Source organism: Lutra lutra, chromosome 4 (genome assembly GCF_902655055.1).
Source record: "Lutra lutra chromosome 4, mLutLut1.2, whole genome shotgun sequence".
In the NCBI taxonomy this organism is placed as follows: domain Eukaryota; kingdom Metazoa; phylum Chordata; class Mammalia; order Carnivora; family Mustelidae; genus Lutra; species Lutra lutra.
The window spans coordinates 172,477,849-172,502,437 of NC_062281.1; the positions used below are offsets into that span (position 1 = coordinate 172,477,849).

General features: G+C 49.2%; 1 protein-coding gene across 6 annotated transcripts; it reads right to left on the reverse strand.

The window, feature by feature from the left end:
• Positions 1-479: 479 nt before the first annotated feature.
• Positions 480-23,078, reverse strand: ZSCAN20 (zinc finger and SCAN domain containing 20). Of its 6 annotated transcripts, none has more exons than XM_047727403.1 (8): positions 23,029-23,078; positions 16,500-17,026; positions 11,821-12,007; positions 11,285-11,361; positions 10,920-11,004; positions 9,475-9,585; positions 6,793-7,218; positions 480-6,225 (listed from the first exon to the last, which is right to left on the reverse strand). In XM_047727403.1, exons 2-8 carry the CDS (start codon positions 16,914-16,916, stop codon positions 4,973-4,975), a joined length of 2,556 nt encoding a protein of 851 aa, XP_047583359.1. In that variant the 5' UTR covers positions 16,917-17,026; positions 23,029-23,078; the 3' UTR covers positions 480-4,972. The 6 variants fall into 6 exon arrangements, with proteins under 6 accessions (XP_047583359.1, XP_047583358.1, XP_047583357.1 ...); XM_047727402.1 differs by having other exon boundaries at positions 6,793-7,221; XM_047727401.1 differs by having other exon boundaries at positions 8,899-9,585.
• Positions 23,079-24,589: the final 1,511 nt, after the last annotated feature.

The window sequence follows — 24,589 nt, forward strand, 5'->3', positions numbered from 1 at the left end:
GAACCAAAAAGGCCTGCTCGGTTTTTAGAATTGGATCTTGAACCTCTGAGCCTCCTGGTGGCCATACTTCATTCCATTTTTATTTCCGAGTTGCTCAGATTGATCCCAAGTGCCTGGTTTTTATAAGATATTAGTTGCTCAAAGGAGTCCCTGGAGAGAGCAGGCCCAGGGTGTGCCAGAAGGACTTAGCCTAACCCCGCCCCTGGCTAGTCCCACCTCCTCCATCTACTTCCGGGCCACTTCAGGAATAGGGTTGCGTCGGGGGCCACATGTATCGTCAGGAACAAGCCTTTCCTTACCAGATGCTGTCTAGAGGGGGTAGGCCTTTTCCTGCCCTGCCCACCAGCCTTCCCAATGAAGTGTGACAGAGGGGTTTCAGAGCAGCAGGTCACCACCACCACCACCACCACCACCACCACCACCACCACCACCACCAAAACCACCACCGCACCTACCCCCGTCCCTACCCCACCCCCGCCCTTGGCCCTCACGCCCATTTCCACTCCTCTAAATATACAGAAGCTCCTCTGTGCCCTGTGAATCCCCCAAAGTACTGAAGCCAAGCCATGTTCTAATGAAGAAGAGGAGTCCTTTCCCCTTTGTGTCCCAATTGTCACCTGGCACCACAGTGGGGCTCTCTGAGCTCCGGTGACTTTCCAGAGATTCTAAGGACAATGGCTCCGCTAGCCATTGCCTGTGGATCCTCTCCTGCTTAGGTTCACGTGATCTCGAACCAGCCTTGCAGGTCCATGTGTTTTCTCACTGTTCCTTTGTGGGGACCTCACCCTCTAGATGGCATAATTATGGGGCATTTTCCAACAATGAAAATGTGAAAAACAAATGTGACCTCAGGAAGTGTTATGTGAAGGCGGATGGCAGCCAGGATCAGAATCATCCACACAACCCAAGAGAATCCTGCACCAAACTGGGATTAGAAAATCCTTATTCAGCCTGTTCAGTGTGTTTGGGCAAAGTTGTTTAACTGGATCCTGCCCTTGACCGTTCTGACGCTCCTGACTTTACTAGGTGACTCTTAGACCAAAGCAGCTGTCGGCCTCGAGATGTGGGAGGACAGACCCACACTGAGAACAGGGGCCTCCTTAGCGCTCTGCCTCTTCCTCCAGGCAGCCCAGGGCGGGCTCACCGAGCACAGGCTACGCCTAGGGTTCCTTCCGGGACCAGGGGAAAGGAGCTCCAGGGCAACGAGGTCCCCAGCATGGCCCCAGAACAGATGAGGCAGGGAGAGACCAGGATTCCCCGAGGTCCTGACTGCTACGTTTCTCAGCATGTGAGGACCCAAGCTGCCTTCCGCTCCTCCTGGCTAGAGGCTGCCGGGGGACAATGAGGGTGAGGCAGCCGGGACCGGGAGATGACTGCTGGAGTCAAGGCTAAATAGAGCAGGTACCTAAAGGCGCCCTCAGCCCCACTCCCTGCCCTCACCCACGGGTCTGCTGCCTCCCGAAGATTCTGTGGAGGGGAAAGCCTTTCAGTGTCTCTCTGTCACCTCAGAAGAGCCTCGGCCCTTCTTGAGGGAGGGTGCAGAGCTCAAGTAAGAAGGCGCAGCTCACAAGCCACGGTTGCAATCGCTGCCTCAGTTTCCCTTCACCAGGGTCTGTCCCGCGGGGCACAGCCTGAGGCCCAGGCTGCAAAGTGAATCTGCTTCTCAAGGGCAGACTCGCGTTAACAAAGCTCAGGGTGTCCATTTACTGGAGCAGCAAAGACCTGCTGGAGGATGTCTGGGTGGCCCAGCAAAGCAGGGGTGGGGGGCAGGACCCAGACACAGGAGCCACCTGAACAAGAACTTCCTCCAAAATGTCAGTTATGCAGGGAGGAGGGCACACACCGCCTGTGCTCTCAGGCTGAGTCTGCTGGTCCGCCAAAGGACCAGGGGGTAATGAATATCCAAGCATTCACTGGAAGCATGAGACACTAGCCCACCTCCAAGAACAGGGGTGCTGGTGACACTCGAGGGAGAGAGCGCAGCTTGGCTTCCACAGTGAAGGTTCCAGAAGACTTGGGACTACACTGAGAATTCAGGCATCAGCAACAATGGAAAGTGTCCAAAAGACGACAGGAGTGCGCGGGGGTGGGGGGTAGGAGTGGAGAGCGGTCTAGAGCTCCCTGGAGGAGCGTCTTGCTCTCCCTTTGGTGAATCCCAAGTTCTGTCCTGGGCCCGGGTTCTTCCAGGACTTGAACATACTCTCTTATCTGTGGTTTAACTCCCACACACGCAGGTGCCTCCCTGGTCCTGAGCTGTCCCCTAGCTTCAGGCCACACATCCAAATGCCTGCTGCAGTGCCCCTCAGGTGTCCCTCAGGCACCTTAAGTTCAAATGTCCTGAACTAACTTTGTCATCTTCTGCCCTCCTGCATCTCCTCCTTGTGTTCCCTGTTCTGGTGACATGCCCCACCCATCACCCAAGGCATCTAGCTCTCCTCTGCTGTCCCCAACGCTGCCTCTGAAATGGCTCAGATCCATCCGCTCCCCTTCCGGGTACCCACTGCTCCAGTTCAGATCCTCATGTTTAACTGGAATATTGCAGTAGCGTCCCTACCGCAGCACAGCCAAGCTCCACTCAGACCACACGCGCCCATGTCACCCGCGGCCTGACGTCTAAGCTCCACTCAAACCACACGTGTCCATGTCACCCACGGCCTGATGTCCAAGCTCCACTCAGACATGAGGTCCGGGAAGCTGCCCCCGCACCCTCCCATCTCGGCTCGCACCACTGCCCACCTCTCCCTTTACACGCTGTCGGTCCTAAGCTGCTCTGGCACCCATCCACACCCGAATCCTGCTGTCACACCACCATGCCCCTGCCCGGAACTCCCTTCCCCGCAGCTCACACGGCTCCCTGTGCCTCATCTTGTTGCAGCAAATACCTGCGGGTGCCTACCCAAGGCTCACCCACGACCCTGCCCCTCAGAGACCATGTGAGCCAGGAGAGTTAAACGGGGAAGGAGTTGCCAGGCAGTGGCCCCGGATGAGCTGGTTCTCAGGACGCAGAGGAAGGGCTGGAGGAGCGATCTCACTCTGTGGGAGTGCACAACTGTCCGATGGCTCCCCCGTGTGTGCATAGAAACTTCCACTCTTCCCATCACTTCCACCATCTGCTAGGTACTTCCCAAGTCCATGAAATACCCAGGGCATGATGGATGGCCTCTCGAAGTCACAAGCAGAGATGTCAGGACAAGGATTTTCTTTTAAAATCCTCTGGAAACCAAAGACCATGGTCAATATTTTTAAACCCTCCTAAGGAGAAACTCTGAAGGCCGAAGTATGCAAATTAGAAAACCGTCGTGGGTGAGCCCTTCTGACTGGTCTTTTGTGGGAGGGCCAACATTCAGGAAGCACCGGGCAGGCCCGGCACAAGCTGGCTCAGGATAAAACTGTGCCCCACACCTGAGGTGCAGGGCGGTGGTCAAAGCCCTCTCAGTAGGCACGGCAACTCCTCCCACCTACCCTCTGCTCAGCTACCACCAAGAGGAAAAGGGCTGGGGAGACGAAAACACTGGCCTGGGTTTAAGGTTTAACATTTTCAACTCAGCCAAGTCTAACTCAAAGAGGACAGACTCCTTGAGAAAGGGGACAATTCTTAAACCCCATTTTCTTCGTGGAAGCTGTATCCCATGGGAAGAGGTACACGGTGGCTGCCTGTTCTCCCCAGTCTCAACCCCTGTATCTCTTCCCCATACTGTTGCAAAGAAGGAAAGCCACATCAAGCACTTTAATACTAGCTCAGCCTTGCTCCAAGCATCGCCAATTCGGGCCATTCCAGACCCTTTCATGTTTAGGGATTCCTGGTTTCTGAATTTGCTAAAAGGAGAATTCCTAAAGGAATTTTAGTAGGAAACATGGCCCACAAAGTGCTTTGGGGTCTGAGTTACCCACGCTATGGCAGAAGGGGACTCAGTACAATGGTCAGGGGCACCTCAGGCTCCAGAGACAGATAGATCTGGACACAGTCTGCCACTGCCATCTTCAGACATGCCACCCAAGCAGGTTACTTAGTTTTCCCAAGCCTCAGTTTCTCCTCCGGGAAATGGGGAGATTAGTACCTTCCTCCCAAGGCTGCCATGAGGAGTGAGAGGATGTGTACAAAGTGCTTAGCACAGAGCCTGCCAAAGAGCAAATGCTCAATAAATACTGGCTACTTTTGCTATTTTTAATATTTAGTGATGATGTCACTGACATTCCTCCTCTTTGCTGAGGTCATGGTGGTCTGCTTCAAGCCACTGATTGCTTTCCCAGTCTCAAAGTTCTTCTATATTGATACGCCCCAGCTGAAACCTGCCATGTATGAGAATTTGCCAATGCATCGTGTGTACCTGGGGACAGTGTAAAGGCACAGTGAGGTCTGGAATCTCTGCTCAGGACCAGGGATTTCCCTCAAATCCCCTACGTTATCAGTCTGGCTCGAACAGTGATAAAGTTCTCCCAAGACAACAAATGTAAAGACAGCTTGAGGACTGCATGGGGGGCGGTTTACAGTAGAAAAACAAATTACACTTAACAAAAGTGCCTTCAAACCATAAAAGACTCTTAACGTCAGGCAACAAACTGAGGGCTGCTGGAGGCTGGGGTAACTGCGTGATGGGCATGAAGGAGGGCACTTAATAGAAAGAGCACTGGGAGTTATATGCAACTGATGAATCACTAAATTCCACCCCTGAGACAAATACTACAGTGTATGTTAACGAAATTGAATTTAAGTTAAAAATTAAAATTTTAAAAATTAAAAATTTTTAAAATTAAAACATTAAAAATTTTTAAAAATTTAGAAAAGAAAGTGCCTTCAAATCTGGATCCTTTGCATTTGTAATTCACTTCCAAATAACCTGGATCATACCAAGACAGCTTTCCTGGGTATACACCAAGCTTAAAAACTGGGTAAGTGTCTAGCATATATCTTACGATGAGAAGAGTTAAATATACATTTCTCTCTTGCTATGGCAAGGGGGGCGGGGGTCTCCTAAGATGCTTTCCCTCCCATGTGAGTTCTCCGGTGGGCACTGAAGTGGGAGCTATTGTTGAAGTCCTTCCCACACTCCATGCACTTGTAGGGTTTCTCCCCAGTGTGGATCCTCTGGTGAATGATCAGACTAGAGCTCTGGTTAAAACACTTCCCACACTCTCTGCACTTGTAAGGCTTCTCTCCTGTGTGAATCCGCTGATGAGTGATGAGGTTGGAACGATCACGGAAGAACTTCCCACACTCAAGGCATTTGTAGGGCTTCTCTCCTGTGTGCACTCTCTGGTGTGTGACGAGCTTGGAGCGCTCACTGAAGCTCTTCCCACAGTCCACACACTTGTACGGCTTCTCCCCCGTGTGGGTTCGCTGGTGGTTAGCCAGCGTGGAGCTCTTACTGAAGCTTTTCCCACATTCGGCACATTCATATGGTTTCTCTCCCGTATGGATTCTTTGGTGACTAATGAGGGCAGAGCTCTTCGAGAAGGTTCTCCCACAGTCAGAACACTGGTAGAGCTTTTCCCCTGAGTTGGTGCTGTGTGGGCCAGAATTCAAGTTCTTACTGGTGCTCTGAGGCTGTTGAAGAGACGTCTCTTCTGCAGCGTTCCTGCAGTGAGCACTGAAGGATAAGCTTAGGCCCAAGTTTTCCCCAGGCTCACTGTAATGGTCAGGATGGCCTCCCAAGTGGATTCTCTGATGTTTCAGGAGGTTTGAGCTCTGGTTGAAACTTTTCCAACATTCCCCACACTTATAGGGCTTTTCGCCTGTGTGGATTCTCTGGTGGGTGACAAGATTGGAGTGATCACTAAAGCTTTTCCCACATTCGAGGCATTTATAGGGCTTCTCCCCAGTGTGGATTCTCTGATGGGTATTGAGGTTGGAGCGATCACTAAAGCTTTTCCCACATTCAAGGCATTTGTAGGGCTTCTCACCTGTGTGGATCCGCTGGTGGGCAATGAAGTGGGAGCTCCGACTGAAGCTTTTCACACATGTATTGCACTTGTAGGGTTTCTCTGCCAGGTACAGGCCTTGATGGTCGATAAGTTTTTCTAAGTCCTCTTCAGATGAACATTCTTCCCACTGCTCCTCGGTGTTTCCCCACTGCCCTTCACCTTCCTCTTCATTTTCACTGTCTTGCCCCCAGTCAGGAGGGTGGCAAACATCCTCTCTAGTGCATTTTGATAAGGCTCCAGGCAAATCCTCAAAAATGTCCTGCTCCGAAATCTGGTCTTCATCCTTGGGCCTCATCTCAAACCCTGAAATAGACAGAAATGCAGTTTTCCTTCATTCATTAGTTAACATCTATTTATGGACCTTGTGTTTGTGAATTTAGCATGAATTTTATCACATATTTTCTGTTCACATCTTATAATGCAACTAACATGAAACTAATCAAGTTTTGGGGTATTTGTAAATTTCTGAAGGGCAAAGCAGAGTGGAACCTGGAACATGGTGACCCCACCGACGGAGTCATGAGGCCCAGGCCACGCGGCTAGCTAGTCAGTCTCTGCCCAACTCTCCCATCCCTCTACTCAATAATGAACACCTCCTTCTTCTAGCACATTACAAATAGCCCACATCATGGGAAATTGAATAAACTCTGTATTTTTGCAGTTAAATCCCAGTAAAATTAAGACCTGACTACCTATCTCATTTGGGGGATTACACAAAGCTAGAGACTGAATCATCTGAGCAAATCACAAATGCTTTTCCTATTCATTTCCATTCTCTCTTATACTACAGAGACAAACAGAAATGAGCTGGCCCCCTTGTTCTCCTGCAAGCTTCTGGATTTTGTGGGCATCAAATTACTCCCCACTTACCGGTATCTGGGATATTAGGACATGAGGCTAAAGATTTGATGGCATCTTCATCTGCCATCTCATCCCAGGCCTGCTGGTCACCAGCCTCAGTACTGTTGTGCCCCGACCTAGGGAGATCTGCTGCCTCCCTGAGGGTTCCCATGGCTCTGACCGCAGTCCGCGCCCTCATCAGGGAATCCAGTTCTTCATAGAAGGGGCACGTCCCTGGTGGGTGGCTGCTCTTGGCTTTCCGGTAGCTTCGAAGGAGGTTTTTGAATCTGTAGCGACACTGCTCCAGGGTCCGCAGGAAGCCCTGTGCACACAGCCGCTCTGCAATGGCCCGGTACACCTGGCTGTTCTGGTGACAGGTGCGAAGCTTTTCAGAGAATGGGGACTCACTAAGAATGGTCAGGAAGGCCTTGGTCTCCTCGTAGCCCCAATGCACACCTGCTGTCAGGAGTGAAGAGTTCAGAACTGTGAGGCATAATGAAACGTGCCTAGGTCATCAGGGTTCACGGTCCCCTGCCCCCCTTCCAAATGCCTAGAACGAACACAGGACCCTCAGAAATCTTCCAGGCACCCAGGGCCCCAGCAAAGACTATACCCTTGCTTCTCAGAGGTATGCCATGGCCTCCCACTCCACCCCACCCCTTCTAAGAGTTTCCATTAACTCTTGAGTCTTAGCTGAAGAGGACTTAGGTGGCCACGTTATACCAGGTGACCCCAACTCCTCTGCTTCAGTTGACTGGTGTAGGGAAAGGCCTGAAGCTGGGATCCAAGATACTTTCTCTACATCCATCCCATACACATCCTCTATTTTATGAACTTTCCTCTTAACAAACATGGGAACTGAGAATCCCTAGACATAACTGGACTTCAAATAATCTTGCAATAGCATCCAACCAAGGATGCCCTTTCCTTTTGTGGAGGAATGAAAAGGGGGTGGTCTGTTCTCAGGTCCTCTGTGGGTAAATGATGCAGCCCAGGTGGGCAGCATGGTGGAGGAGGAAAAAACCACATAAAACTGGAGGCAGGAGCTCTGGGTACTGCCCTGCCCCTACCTCACTGTGTATCTTTAGATAACACATTTCATCTCTTGGGCTTCTGTGTTTCCACTTACACAATGATTGTTTCCCGAATGTCATGTGTTCAACTCTTACCGTCATGACTTCTCTTACATGTTAAACATCTCACTCTGTATCTTTCTTTACTTAAAGTTACTGTCTGTAACCACAGGTTGATGTGCTCATTACACATTAAAATTAAAAGTTCATTCATGGGGGCGCCTGGGTGGCTCAGTGGGTTGAAGCCTCTGCCTTCAGGTCAGGTCGTGATTCCAGGGTCCTGGGATCGAGCCCCACATCAGGCTCTCTGCTCAGTGGCAAGCCTGCTTCCTTCTCTCTCTCTCTGCCTGCCTCTCTGCCTACTTGTGATCTCTGTCTGTCAAATAAATAAAAATTAAAAAAAAATCTTAAAAAAAAAAAACTTAAAAAAAAAAAAAGTTCATTCATGTAACACAACAACCTTCCCCATCCTCCTAGTGACATATTCTGGCAAATACAGCTAACCCTTGAACAACACAGGTTTGAGCTGCAAGGATTTACTAATCCACAGATTTGGTTTTTTATGTACAGTACAGCACTGTAAATATATTTTCTCTTCCTTATGATTTTAATAACTTTTCTCTAGCTTACTTTACTGTAAGAATAGAGCATATAATACATATATAAAATATGTATAATTTACAGTACTGGTAAGGCTTGTGGTCCACAGCACGTGCTATTAGTAGTTAAATTTGGGGGGGGAGTCAAAAGTTATATGTGTATTTTCGACAGAGCAGAGGATCGGTACCCTAACCCCTACATTGTTCAAAGGTCAACTGATACTGAATTACCCCTTTAGGGTTCCTTAAGGTCTCAAAAGTTTGCTTCCATAGCTAAAACTCATTCTAGGAAACTGATCATAGGAGGCAAGAGTAGGAGTTTAAGGACAACCAAAGGAACTTAACCCCTTACTCCAGGGGCATTGATCTAGACTTGCAAACCAGTCTATGCCCTGAACTCAGGGAACAGAGGTTGGGCTGGCAGGAGTGTTGGAATCTGGATCCACACCACCCCTTGTTCTTACCAATACGACTCTGGAACAGAGTTGGGCCCCCTGGGATCCTGGGCTCCCGGATGGACTCATCAGGGGCCAGGTCATCACCATCACAGTCTTCTGCTGTTTCCTCAGGCTCCCAGCCCCCTTCCTCCTGCCCATCCATCTCTGCATCGCTATCCCCCAGCCTGGGGAGTGCCACAGCCTCTCCTGGGCCGTCTGTGGCTCTGATGGCCGTCCGTGCCCTCACCAGGGCCTCCAGCTCCTCATAGAAGGGGCACGTCCCTGGTGGGTGGCTGCTCTTGGCTTTCCGGTAATTCCGTAGGAGGTTTTTGACCCTGTAGCGACACTGCTCCAGGGTCCGCAGGAAGCCCCGGGCCCTCAGCCGCTCTGCAATGGCCCGGTACACCTGGCGGTTCTGGTGACAAGTCCGGAGCTTTTCAGAGAAAGGAGACTCACTCAAAATTGCCAGAAAAGTCTTGGTCTCCTCGTAGCCCCAGTGCACACCCGACACCTTCATGTCCTCTGTGTCCCACTGGTATGGTTCCTCCCAGGCCTTTGAGTCTCTCCAGGCCAATGCCTGAGCTGGTGTTGTTTGCTCATTACCTGGGTTATAATCTGCTGTGTTCCTTTTTCCGGAATTTATAAAGCTTGGACGCCAAAGTTCTGGTCCTTGCTCTTGCTGGCAGTTGATACTTGGTTTTGAAACTGGAACTCCTAAGAAAGAAGAGAAATGATTAAGTAGAAATGACACACTAAGCAGAGTGTTTGTCCAAAATGCCCCTAAAAGAAATCATTTCCCTGCATGAGGCTAATGAGAAATTCCCATGCCAACTCCCCAAGCTAACTGACCTGTTTGCTTTGTTCGCTTGCTTTCTTTGTTGTAGTTATGAAATACATCACACAAAGATTGAGTGTTACTGGTCCACAAATGGGCACGTGGCCTAAACTGGCCCGACCAGAATGAATTTAATGGTTGGAGAAAAGGTTTTCCTCTCTCTTATTCATTCGCCGTGTGTGTATGTTTGTGTGTGCACATGCATGTGCGTGCATGTGTGTGTCTCTTGCTAGGAAACTTGTGAGCCCAACTGACATTGGCCTCTATCTTCTGATTATGACACATGACAGCTCTAGTGCGAGGCAGACACTGAGGACAGCAGAACAGAGGAAGGCCCTCGGTCTGCCATGACACTGCTGAGACACTCTGTACCAGGGCTGGAGCGTGCCCTCCGCTCGACTTCCAAAAACGTGAGAAAGTATGTTTCCTTATTTTTTTAATACTTAGCAGCTATGTGTAAAGGACTGCTGGCCCAACAGCTCCCAGCCCTAACAAAATAGGAAGCCTTTAATTAAAATAAATATTTGAAGAAAACCAGATCAGAAAGAGCTGAGAGCTGCAAGAAACTTTAACCTTATTTGGTTCAGCATTTCCCAAAGTTTGCTGTGAACACTATCTTACCCAGATATCATGGTTTATCTAAAAAAGGAGTTCTACTATAAAGAAAGGTGCCAACAACTTCCCGTGTCTTCCCTTAGCTCCCCTAGGAGTCACAGCTAGCACTGTCTTCCACTTTATCCCCCTCTCGCGTCTAACGCCTCACATTGACCCCAGGCTCCGCTGGGATATGGTTCTGTTTTGTGGAGACGCGCCCAGAGACAGGCCGGCCATGCGGGCTCCTCACTGTGGTTTAGTGCATCAGTCTCATGGGCTCAGCTCACTGGAGTCTGCCCATGAGACATGGAGCCTGTCTGCCGCTGAAAGGACTGGGTTCCTGAGACAGCCTAGGACCGCCGTGGTGAACAAACTGAGGAAATGAGCCCTGGGAGGGTAGGCTCTCAGAAGCCAGCTGCCAGCCTCCATGCAGGCAGACCCCACACCCCCGACTCCATTCCTGCCACCAGTGCTGGCCACAGAGAGCTGCCTTCTTCCTGTCTCTCAAGTGCCAGACTTCCCAGAGCTATGAGTCTTAAGGGAGAGATGAAACATTCTTCGGGACCTGAGTGTACCAGAAACCAGACAAGAGCTTCCTAGGAGGGCACTATTTCCTTACCTAGAGGCACGCCGCTCCCACACCCGTCTCCTGGGGGGTCCTTGCAGAACTCCTTCTCAGCGTGTTTGCCAGGGTCCAGAGCTTCCTGTGAGATGTACGAGACAAGGACCACAACTGAAATCAGCCTGGGAACCCTAGCAGGCCCCAGGAAAGGTCACAGACACAGGGATACCATGTGTGAGATCATCGCTGTAAGAAGCAGCATGACTAAGGAAAGGCCCAGCAGATGGGGGTCAGGGGCAGAGACTAACACCCTCCAACACATGCCCTCCTGCCAAGGGCAAGCCATGGAGAGAGAAGAGGGACGCAGGGGCACAGGCCTAAGAGAAGCCAGGACAGGAAAGGAAGGACAAACAGCAGCTTACCTGGGACTCGGCTGTCGCCTCCCAATCTCCAACACTCCCCATCTTTGGGACAGCAGGGACTCGGGGAGTGAGGACAGCTGAGGAGAAGGAACAGTCTCTGAAACCCAAGCTCTGGTTCCCAGGAACCACTCCCTCCCAGGTCCAGCTTTCCAAGGGCCACGTTGCATCAAACTGAGACCACCGGACCAGCCAGGGCAGATTTCCCCCTTTTACTTCCCTTCTGGAGGGTCTGGCTTCGAAGCCACCCTGAGAGATGGGCCATGTGAAAGATGCCAGCTCAGACTCCTCTATGATCACCACCTGACCCCAAGCCAACCTGGACGTGCCACATGACTCGGCTCAGGGGGGCATGCTGACATCGCAGGGAGCTTCCCCTCCTTGCACCATGCTCACCCACCTTCCCTCTCAGCGCGCCCATCAGACACTACTCCTCCCCGTGCCTTCAATTCCCTACATCCCTCCTCCCCGTGCATCCTTCCTTACTCCCTCTAATCTTCTCCTCTCTTTCCCGGGGTTCCCTGATTCTCGGTACTCACCGCTCTCCTTCAAGGGCTGCGGCACCATCTTGGTGTCTAGATGCTTGGGAAGGTCAGGGCATGAATTCTTCACCCACTGCTTCTGGCGCTGTGCCTTGGGCCAGTGATTTGCCGGCTGCAGCTGACAAGGCTGAGATTCCTGCATTGCCTTTAAGGACCTGGCCTCTTCTGCACACAAGTCCAGTTCCTACACACAGAGGGTCAAAATTCCCAATCGTCAGTTCAATAAGACCAATGTTGCTAGGGCAGGGAATGTTCTTTTGAGTACAGCTGTGGTCCAGAGGTTCACAGGCCCTTTTTAAGATCCAAGGATGACTCAAAGTATGACAACAAAGCCATGAGACTGACATTAGTAAACAGACCAGCACTGATTCCACCAAATGACTACTATTTTGTTCAACGGGGGAGACCGCATGAGTGTCTCAGTGAGGCTGCTACGGTTCCAAACCTTCCTGAATCGCAGAGATAAATCATGTCACATGATTTTATGACATTAAAACATAAACTCTAAATATTGAAAACAGGAGATTTCATTTTTAAGGCATCAAGCAAAGATAAGTTAACCAGGTATCCGTCAAAAGATAAAAACAGATATAACAATAACTCTAAATATAATTGCCTAAATATGCCTGCTGCAAGGCAAAGAAAATTCAAAAATAAATATAAGAGAAGGGAGAGGCAAACAACTACAGATGGAATTTTTTTTTTTTTTACAGATGGAATTTTAAAATGGAATGAAAGTATGCACTGTTTGAGAGAGGCCCCTCTACTCTTAAAACAGAAGGAGAAGCAGAGACAAGGCACTGTAACTCAAAGGAAAAACAGAAGTGGCAATTTCGATTTCAGTGCAGAAGTTCAGGCAGAAAAGCACCCAGAGACACAGAGCATGTATATAAAATAAGAGGGAAAAATCATAGAGAGGATAGTACCCAACTCAGCATTATCATAAAGCTCATTTCTTATCTGTCCGTTGGTTCCAAGTTCAGAGATGGAGGTGGAGATGTTATTTCCTGGCCCTAAAACCTCAACAATGTAACACTCTCGTTGCCTTATAGAAACTTCAAAAAATGTGTTTCAATGTTTTCAGTAGGTATTTTCAAAACTCAGGTGGTTCAGAAATAGAAACCATGAAGGTCTAGTTACTGAAAATAGCCGGTCCCCAGCCCCATACCCATCCCATCTACCCAGTATCTTCCTTCTCCCCACACCTCCCCACAGGAAACCACTGCTCTGCATCATGTCAGTTTCTTTATATACAAGCATCTATGAATACAGACTCTTCTTTCTTCCCTATTTCTATATAAAACACAGCAGTTATAAACATTGCTCTGAACCTTATTTTTGATTCAAAATAATAATATCCACCTTCATCGACTTACTGAGTCTGAAACAAACCTGTAACTCCAAAAATCTTTGACTGATCTGAAAACTCCAATCTTCTCCCAAAGACAGGGATGTTTATCCTTAAGATATACAGGAATGGGCCCTGAGCCTAAAAAGCCATTCCAGATGAGGCCATCCACCAATGTCCTGTGTGGTTCACAGGAGAAAACATCTGCTCACAACCTTCCTCCATGATTGGTTAAGTAAAAAACAAGTCAGCCTCTCTTTGTTACAGCTACAATCTTACTACAGCTACAATCAGAGAAATTGTGTGACTAGACCCCATAACAATCCTCCCTCGCAGCCCGAGTTCCTCCAACTACTGACACACCTAAGCAAAGATTCTGATTCCACAGATGGCAACTGTAGACGCAAAAAGGAAGAGATTCAAGTGACAAGGAGAAGGAAAAAGTGGCTGGGGTAGGGATCAATAAAGAATCCCTCAAAAATGCCTGTGCACCGCACAAAAGCCTACACATGGATGTTTATAGTAGTTTTACTCCTAATTGCCAAAACTCGGAAGCATGCCCTTCGGTAGGTGAACCGACTGCTGGGCATTCAGACAATGGAATATTACTGTGCTAAAAAGAAATGAGCTATCAGGCCAGGAAGACGCACGGAGGAATTTTAAATGCATACCATTAAGTGAAAGAAGCCAATCTGAAAAGGCTACATACATCCTGTATGATCCCAACTATACGACACCTTGGAAAAGGCAAAACTATGAAGACAGTAGAAAAATCAGTGGTTGCCAGGGGGTTGGGGAAGGAAGGATAAATACGCAGAACACAGAGGATTTTCAGGGCAGTGAAACTACCTCGTATGATACTATACTGGTGGATACATGTTGTTATACATTTGTCAAAATCCACAGAACGTCCACCCCCAATAGTGATATCCAATATAAGCTACAGACTTTGGGTGATAGTGACGTGTCCGTGTAAGTTCACTGATCACAGCAGGTGCAGCACTCCTGCAGGGAACGATGTCCCGGTGGGCTGGGGGAACGGGGGCGTGTGAGAAGTCTGGCTGTGAACCTAAAACTGCTCTGAAAAATAAAGTCTATATATACATTTTTTATTTTAAATGACTATGCACCTGAGGGGGAGAGGGGTTCTGGAAGAGGTGACCACAGAATCAACACGGCAAAACCCACCCAATAGCAGAGCTGAGATGTCTCTTTAAGGAAAAGGTCTTGGAGGACGCTGCCCAGAGCGCCGCCTTTTCCCGGCAGTTCTCTCCACGGGACCTAGCTAGCTGGAAGGTCTCGGAAAAATTTCCCTTGTGGAAAACGTAACCGAGTCAGGTACCCCGCAATGTAATCACAAGTTGTAAGGTCTGTGGGGGCAGGGAGCTCCTTTGCCCCTTACACGTTTGTTTGGACATTTGTAAGTACTCAGGAGCAGGGAGAAAGTTCAAACAGAAAAATAAAAGTCACATCATAAAGAACGTTCCAGGGCGCCTGGGTGGCTCAGTGGGTTAAGCCGCTGCCTTCGGCTCAGGTCATGATCCCAGAGTCCTGGGATCGAGTCCCGCATCCGGCTCTCTGCTCAGCAGGAAGCCTGCTTCCCTTCCTCTCTCTCTGCCTGCCTCTCTGCCTACTTGTGATCTCTCTCTGTCAAATAAATAAATAAAAGCTTTAAAAAAAAAATTAAAAAAAATAAAGAACGTTCCATTACCTTTTTTTCTTTTCCCAATTTTTTCTTTTTTTTCCCCTTTTTTCCCCTTTTTTTCTTTTTCCCAATTTTCTCGGCTCAGCTCACAGGGGTGTAATTTGAGAACTTTTGGTCTAGTCCAACCCCCTCATTTTACAGATAAAGAGTCATAAAGACCCTGATTTAAATCAATTCTCTCTCTGGGTCTCAAGGTCTTCATCTTTCAGCTCTGAAGTCCTAAGACCTCCATTTATTTTCTCACTGCCACTTAAGAGGTACAGCTGGTTTCTTTACAAGAAAGAATATGGGAGGGTGGGCTGGTAAATTCAAATAAGGTACATTCTCTCATACTTAGTCCTGTAACTTCAAATAGGATACTTTGTGTCTTCAAAGGGTTTGCAAAGGAGTCCAAAAAGCTCACAGATCACAAACCTCTCTTCCTCTCTCACATCTGTCCAAAGCTTTACCTTTTACAGAAAACCCCTGCCATTTGCAAGGGATATTCTCAAACCTATAATTTCCCCCAACAAAATGGGATTAACTATAACATCACAAAAACCATGTGACAAGGGGAAACAACAGGGTTACATCGAGATGAAGGTTCTGGGCGGCTAGCTCAGCCCGCAGCTGGCTCAAGGACTTTGTTCTACACATGCCAGCTCCAAAAGCAGGATTGAAAAAAAAAAAAAAAAAAGTGGTACCAGAGAAAAATTGTAAAATGACATCACAGGCCTTCAGTCTCTTGCAAATTGTCGAAACTGTGAATGTTAAATCCACAAGGCTTTCACTTCCCTTATTTCGGCTCTACCACTTAGTTATAGAAATCTAGACAAGTTACTTACCTCTTTGAGCCTCGGTTTACACAGCTGAAAAATGGCGGCAGAACAGCACCTACCTTCTCGGGTTGCTGTGCTGATTAGAGGAGCAAGTGGAGAGTGGTCTGACACACAGTGAGTGCTCAGGAAATGTCAGTTACTAACCTATTTGAGCCTCATGCCTAAAAGGTATTTTAATTCCCGTGGTTTGCAGATGAGGCACCTGTCATGTCTGTCATGTCGCAGAAAGAACATCGAACTTGGAACCCGAGAATATACGTTTAGGCTCTGGTTCGACTGACTGAGCTCTGCAAGCCAAATGAATTTGGGGGCCTTAGTTTCATCTACACGACGAGGATGATAATGCTACCTCTGCCCACCCAGATTTCTGCTGTAAGCACCTCAAGATTTCGTCCCATGTGAAACGTAACACAAATCGCCCACACTGTGAATACGGTCCCAGGAGGCAATCTGGGCAGTGGTTCTGAATGTGGGCTCCAGCGTCAGGCTGCCACACATTCTGGCTCTGCTGTCTGGGGCTCTGAGACCTCAGGCCAACCACCTATCTGTCCTCTGCCTCAGTTCCCTCAGGGGTAAAATCAGGGTAACAGTACCGATCTCATTAAACCGTTGACAGGATTAGATGAGTTAATACATGGAAAGCACTGAGAACGGTGTCAGGTACACAGCAGTGCTCAATAAATATCGGCTGCTCAGTACCAACAACAATCACAATTATTACCACTGCCTTTGGCAATTATCAAGCTAGTCACAGCCCCACCACCTTGCCTGACCCGCTCCTTGGAGAACAGACTGTTTGCCTCACCCTCTGGCCCACAGCCTGGACCTCTCGGTGCCAATCCTCCACGAGGGCCACGGCCTCCTCGCCACTCTCAGGGTGGTGCTCCTGCACCCAGGCCTGGACCTCCCTGGGTAAGATCGTCAGGAACTGCTCCAGCACCAGCAGCTCCAGGATCTGCTCTTTGAGGCGGATCTCTGGCCGCAGCCAGTGACAGCAGAGCGCCCAGAGCTGGCTGAAGGCTTCGTGGGGTCCCGCCGCATCCCTGTACCGGAACTGCCTGAAGCGCTGGCGAGAGGCTTCGGGGCCAGGGACAGGGACACGGTCCTCCTGCCGGAGTTTGGATTCTGATCTCCACGAGTCCCCCTCCAGTTTCACAATCAGGAGTTCTTCAGGCTCTGGCTGGTGAGAGGCCTGGGTCTGGGGTTCTAGGGCCACGGCCATGGTCGGTCCAGGATACCTCGCTTCAGCTAGGCTGTCCTCGTTCAACGTCTTCCTGCATCTAAGGCGTGTCCTTCAAGGGGCTCCTAGGAGAGGCAATGCTCCCCAAGGTTCTAAAGGCAGAGAAACAAGGGACAGTGTAAGAAGACCCCCGTACCTTCCACTGCCTTTGCCCGGGGTCGGGGTGCTAAGAGGAAGAAGCATAAACGGGCACCCAAACCATTAGCCAGCACACCTTGGAGGACAGCACAGTATGAAGTCCTCTGGGACGTGCTAGAACACCGTACTCTGGCATCACGGCCTTCACCATCTAGCATGCCTGCCTTCCTCTACGCAGACCCAAAGTCTAGCTTTTCCTCAAGGTGGGTTCCAAATGTCACCCCCTCCATAAGGCCTTTTTTCACAGACCTTCAGCTTTCCCCTAAGGGTGCTCTCCTTGCAAAATCCTTCTCACTCCACATTCCCTCTTGGTCAACCCACCCATCTGGCATTTTTCACCATCCCAAAACTGAGGACTCCCAACACTCCCACCAGGACCTGCCACCAGACCTCCAGACCCCAAATCCAACCATCTACAGGACATTTCCTCTTGACTGTCTACTAGGCACCTCGAACTCAGTGGGCCACAAACAGAATTCATCTTTTTCTCCTGCAAACCTGTCCTTCCTCTGGAACTCTCCACCCTGCTAAGGCACCTCATTCTTTTTTTTTTTTTTTAAGATTTTATTTATTTATTTGAGAGAGAGGGCGCGCATATACAAGCATTGGGGCGGGGCAGAGAGAGAAGGAGAAAGAGGCTCCCCACTGAGCGGAGAGCCTGATGCGGGGCTCCATCCCAGGACCCCAGGATCAGAGGTGAAGGCAGATGCTTAACTGACTGAGCCACCCAGGCGCCCCAAGGCACCAACCTCTATCAGGATACCCATGCCAGAAAGCTGGTCATCATCTCTCCCCAACATCCCCCACAGCCAATTCATCACCAAGCTGTGCCCTCCTGGACTTCTAGGCATCTACAGCCCAATGCCACCGCTTCCAGCCACTGAGTAGCCATGCTTTCGCTGCCTCAGCCTCCTGACTCATGTTCCTGCCTGCTCTCCCCTCACCCCAACCTGGGCTTCTTCACACCACAACCAGACCAGCTCCCAGTTTTACCGGGTCACTTCCTGCTAAACACCCTCGAGTGACCTCCCACATCCCTGAGGATCAAGTGCGAACCTTGCCCATGTCCGCACCTCATCTCTTTGCCACATTCCCGCTGCTCAGGGCATTCCGGCCGCACGGCTTGCTGCCCGCTGAACCCTCCCACGGGCAACCAGCCGCTTTCTTTGGGAAGTATTCTCCCTTTCTTCACCTAGCTAGGTCTCAACTTCTACTGTACTGTTTCCAAGAGGCCCTCCCTATGCCCTGAAACAAGATTCAGTCCTTCCTGTGCCACCAGCTTCCACACCACCTACATTTTCCCCATAGTTCTCTTACCCACGAGATCATAAGCTTCCTAGCACAGTGCTCAGGGCACACAGGAAGCGCTCAATAAACGGTGAGACAATGGTCAGTGCACACTGGTGATGTGTCATGAAGCAGGGGTTATAATTAATCCCCTTCTGCACACACTAGATTTTTTTTTAAATGACCTTCGTGCTCATGCCAGAAAGATTTCTCCTCTCCTCTTTATTTTCATCAAGGTCACACAGGCCACATTCCATGTTGTATTACAGAGGTGTGTGTATGTGTGGCCACAGAGAGACGACAGCCTGAGGACAACAAATACGGTTTGCCCCTTCCCTCCCCCACCCCCGCGATAAGTGGGGCACACAACACCCCGGAGGCTCTCAGGAAATGCTTGTGGAGGGGACATCTGGGGTTGCTTCTTCTACACAATGAAGATGCTGACGACACTCACGCTGGCTTATCTGGAAAAATGAGCTCTTTGTGTCATTCCCAACAAATCCAGATGACACTAAAAACACCCACTCAAAGGAGGCTCTCAGCTACCCCCAAGTGAGAATGAGCCAGCTGAACTAAGAATGGAGGGAGTGGTACATAGATTTTAGGTCACCTGACTGGACTGTCCAGAAACAAGGCAAGGGTGATGCAAAGTAAAGGCTTGTCCTGAAGACCTGCACATACACAAGGACGCTAGGAACACAACTCATGAGCACCTGGCAAGTTCCTCTTTGTCCTTCAGCTCCCAGAATCATCTCCCCATGCCTGTTCCCAAAGCAGTTGGCACAGGCCTCTGATATAAGTGTTCTTCTACAGCCTTGTAGTTCCCTGTTCTGACCTCTGACAGCCCCACTGGACTGTATTAGGGCCAGCATTCCATCTTACCCATTTCTGTATCCACAGTGCCTGATAAACGGCAGGGCCATTAGCAAGTTTTGTTGCCTTTTATTAAAATAGTAAATCTGGTACATCGAAAGCCTAATGGGCTATGGAAGGGCCATCATTTATATTAAGCTAAAGAATTAACTTTTCATGAAATTTCCTTTTTGAACCACAGCCTTAATCATGCACTAGTCCAAAAGCATTTGTGTCGCTCTCTCACACAAGGACTCATTCACCACCAGTCATTTACAGAGTCCTACTATGTACCTGCACTGTACTGGTCGCTGGAGAGCCATCAGTAATTGGGACAGATGGTCTCTACCTCCATGAAAGTTACAGTCTCATGAGAGAGACAGTCAATAAGCCAACAAAGACGTCTGTGCTCCTGCACCAAGAGAACATTACCACAAATTCGGCAATTAGTAGTTCTGCCAGGCCCAAAGCCCAGGGTAGCAGGTAACAGGGATTTTCTTTTGGAAAGACTGGAAAGTCCCAAAGGCTAGCTTCAAATACAAATCTGAAAGCTATTTCTGCTACTCTCTTAGACAGATAATGACTAGCGGCCTATCCACAGAGGGAGGTCAATGCAGTCAGTGAATAGCAGGGTGACTTTACACAGAGCTGACGGGAAAAACAGACAAGGGCATTCAGTAGTCCTAAGACGACCAGGGGGATCCGGGCCACGCTGGGATCGGCAACCTCAGAGAGAACCCATCTACCCAGTGCCCATGAGGCACGAGCGGGCTGCCAAGAGTTCCACCTTCATAATCTCATTGAATCCTCCAGGCAAGTAAGTGAGGTGTCATTGGTGTGTGACTGTACTACAGCAATCTGTAACTTACACATGGGAAACCACATGCCAACACCTGGAAGAGAAAGCCCATAATCTAAATGGTGCAGTCAGTTCCATTCACTAGGTGTCTGTTTCAGAATGAGCATGACCTTCAGGGATCCCAGGTTGGTCTGAGTTCTCTCCAGCCTTCCTTTCCAGGGTGTGAGCAAAGTGTGTTTCATACAGCAGGGTCCCCAAACACAGGCCAACTCTTTCATCTGACATTCAAACAAGGAAACCCAGCTGTGCTGGTTAGCTTATTGAAAGACAGTGTGTTGGTTTCTAAATGGCTCCTTGCCAGAGGATTTTCAAGCTGACTGTGATTTCTGGCTAAATGTGATTTCCACCTTCAGTACTGCCTTTAGGATATAATTATCCTGTAACGTTTGAGTCCATATCCTCAACTTACATATAGGGAACTGAGCTTCTATGAAGAAGACTCACTTAAGGTCACACAACTAGCAAGCGGCAGAGTTGGGACTCAGCCAAGATTCATTCTTTCCACTCATTTTTCTTAACTGCACCATCCAGCATCCTCTAGGTATGCCAATCATCCAAGCTCCTGAGAAGATGGTACGAGAGTAGAAAAAACATTAAGGTAGGAGGGAGCAAATCAGGGTTCCAGTTCCACTCCTGCCATTATTAGCTGTGTGACTTTGGACAGGTCATGTGGCCTCTGCAGCTTACAGCTTGACCCTCCTCAGTGCCTGCCCCCAATTAGTATGATGGGAGCAGAGCGAAGGGACAGGAAGACTAGAATCAGCGGCTACACATTTAAATGGCTACTGGGGCCAGGCAATGTAAATGGGTACATGAGTAGAGCGGGGGCTATCGCTAACTACGGAGCAGTAGAGAGAACACTGGCCCAGTTCCCAGGCCTTCTATTTTTTTCCAAGAGAAGCTAACTCTGGATTTTTAAATATTGGCAACCAACTCAAAACTGTTTGAAACACCAGGACTAAATAGAGGATGATGATAGGCTTCTTTCAGCATGGGCTGTCGTCACTTTACCATCTTTTAGCTAAATGATCTCAAAGGTCTCTTCCAATATCCCAAGATCTAGAAAGGGTACAGATTCTCCCTAAGCAATGAGGGATCAGTGTTGACTGGGGCAGGATCCCTTTACAAACACAGGGAAGCTGAGGAGCATCCTGGCTCCTCGGGTGTTGAGTGTGGATGTGGACATAAGGAACACACCCACTGAATAGTAGGTTGGTAAGGGATCGGCCCCAATCCCATAGCAAAAGCCAAGACTGGTCTGTGACCTCCAAAGAAGAAACTAGGAGTCCCCAAAGGCTGTCAAGCTTACTGGGCTGATGGTCCAGGCTACTGCTTAAAGTAACTTGACCTCACATTTAAGGGCTTAAACCAGGGAGAGGAAATGGGCTTCACATAAAGCACCAATTTCAGTCAACTGCATTAAGGACTCTGAAACCCACGTCACTATGTGTTGTCACCAATTAGCTCTGACCACCAGACACAGGAAGAAGTGGCAGCACACATTCTACATATTTGCCACCCCTGGCTTAAACTCCCATAGGTAATGAATCAGCGCCCAGCAAAGACAGCCCTGACAGGCAGGAGAAGACAAAAAGCTCATGCCTTAGAAATCCACTGGAAGTAGCACTCTTCAAGACTGGTATAGCAAAGCTCACCCTAGACTGTCATTATTCACACATGCATCAAGTAGTCAAGTGTTTACTGATTTACTGGATTTACATCAAGTATTTATGACCCTGGGCTGGACAATGAGGAAATGGAGGGGACTAGGAAACTGTCCCTGTCCTGGAGATGCTTACGGTCAAGTGGAGGAAGCAAAAAGAAAAAAAAAAAAAGTCACAGATAATTATGATCGAATGTGGTAAATACAGTAAAAGAGATCTATGGGAACTGGGGTTGAGGGGGTGACTTAATCTGTTTAAAGGAAGAGAACAAAGTAACATTCAAGTTGGCTCCTGGAAGGGCGGTTCTCTTGGCAGACAATGGGGTGAGAAAGTGTTCTCTAAGCTGAGAGAACAGCACACATAAGGTGGAAAACCAAACAGCCTCTCCAAGAGATGGGGAAAACCAAACAGTCTTGGAGCATGGGGTGCCTGGGATGAGGCTGCAGAGAGTTCATGAAGAGTCTTCACTATCAGGCTAGGTGTCTGGACTTAATTCCATAGGCAATGGGAGCCAAGAAGGTTTTTAAGCAGAGGGCACAACCACAGTTGTAGGTTAAACAGATGACGCTACTACAACGTGTCAGTCCAGGCTCGGGAGGTGAAGAGGTGGGAGGTTTCAGCAAAAACCCTGACCAGAAAGGGGCAGATTCAGGACACATTAAGGAAACAAGAGGGATCTGAAGATCCTGGATGTGGAAGAACGCAAAAGGAATCAGAGGGTGCCCGGCTAAAGTGGACGACGGTGCCACTCACTTCCATTAGGTGGAAGGAAAGGGGGCGCTGGCTTGGGGCCAAACACAATAGCCAGTCCCACCTGCTGCGTGCCAGACGTCACAACCGTTAGAGGAAGTGTAAGGTGGTATCAAATCTGCTATGTTTGTCGAGGCGGTCGGGTAGAGGCTGGAGCACTATTTTTAAGGTCGGGCTTCAAGCTCAGGCCCTTTTCTCTTCACTTCTTGCCAGGGCCTGAGAACCCTCTATCCCTCCCTCTGTGGTCTCCAGACCCTTCTAGGACTCTCCCACCTCCAGAACCTCTCTCGGTCTCCCCACCTAGAGACCTTTCTACGACCCTCCTCACTCCCCCGACCTTCTATATCCCCGCTCATCCCCGACCCCTCTGTGACCCTTCCCATCTCCGGACGCTTCATCCTCTGGCCGCCCCTCACCTCCACCCCCACAGAAAAGCTTCTTTCTCCCTTCTCACCTTCCCTGGCCCCCTGGGACACAACCACCACCTAAGCCTCCAACCCAGTGCCTGAGTCTCAGCTGCCCCCGCCCCGCCACCCGGACTCACCCACCGAGACACCCACTTCACAACAGGGCGGAAGTGCTCCAGGCTTCGCGCACGGAACGCTGGGACGCGGAGTCCGAACCGCGCCACGGGAATGGAGCGTCAGAGACTACAACTCCCAGAAGGAGCCGCGCGAGCGCCGGAACAAATCGGAAAAGGGTCTATTCGTGGGGGCGGAGCCTGTAACGACTCCTGTCCTTTCCACCGGCTCCGAGATCTTGGCATCGCCCAGTGGGCGGACACTCAAGGCGAAGGGGCGGGGCCTGCTGCAGAAAAATACGGGAGCTGGGGCTCGGGAGAGGTCACAGGAGAAACTGGGAGAAGTAAAGAGAGAGTGTGACCGGTGGACCGGAGAGAGTTGGGCAATTGTAGGTTCAATTTCCAGCTCACAGTTAAGCCACGTGATTTTGGCTCGGTGGTGAGCCTCGCGTTCTTCACCTGTAAAGTGAGGATAATAGCATCCGTTCGCCGGGTTTTTGTGAGGTTTCCATGAGATAATACAACTAAGACGATTAAACCAGGGCCCGGATCCTAATAATACACAGCGAATGTTAGCTATTATTATGTAAATCAGGACAGAGCTTGGCACTTCGTGGGTGTTGGAAAAAATGTTAGTCATTATTTGAATAATGATAATCAGAATAATTTCAATATAAATGCAGTTGCTTTGTACCCTTATGAATACTTCGTGATATGAGCAGTCTAATATGGGGTTGAACACGTGGGTTTTGCAGTCAGGCATGGCTCCAAATCCCAGCCCAACTGTGTGGCCTCGAATGTATTACCGCGTGTCTTTTGTGTTAGGTTTTCGCATCTGTAAAATACATCGCAGGCTGTTGTGAAGATGAAATTGAGGTAATGCAGGTAAAGCAAGGTCTCTAGAATCAAGCTGCTTGCGTCTGAAACGTCTTTCAAATACAAGTTGTAGGCTTTGCCACTCACTAGTTGTAAAACCTTGGGCAAATGACTCAACTGCTTTGTGCTTCAGTTTCCTTGTTTGTAAAATGGGAGTTATCATAACGGCATCTACCTAATCGTTTGTGAGAGTAATAAATGGGGGAAAGTTTGTGAAGGACTTGGCACATGCCGGTCAGAAGGAGTTTAATAATCATTAGCTATTATTATTTTTACTAATGGGTATGAGACTTTGGGGAAAGTAATAGTACCTAGCAATATGGCAAGTGCTCAGCTCATGTTAGGGGAATTCTATATTTTAGTTTTAAAGGCCCAGTTCCTCCTCATGTTCAAAGTGAAACATGTTCCAACTTATTCATCGCTGAGAACTCACGTGACTGTGCTCAGTGAACCTAATGGTGACCTCTATACCACTCCTTGCTGTTGAAGTCTTACAACAGCCCCACGAGGCTGGTACTATTACAAGGAGGAAATGGGGGCTTACACGGATGAAGTGACTTGCTCAAGATCACATGGTAAGTGTCAGGCTGGAATTTGAACTGCTGGCCTTGACGCCAAAGGTTTCTTCTGGGCTCCACACTGCATGGGGAAAAGACCATGGTTGGAGTCGAGTGGGGGTTAAGTAGAGAAAGAGAGACCGTGTATCAGA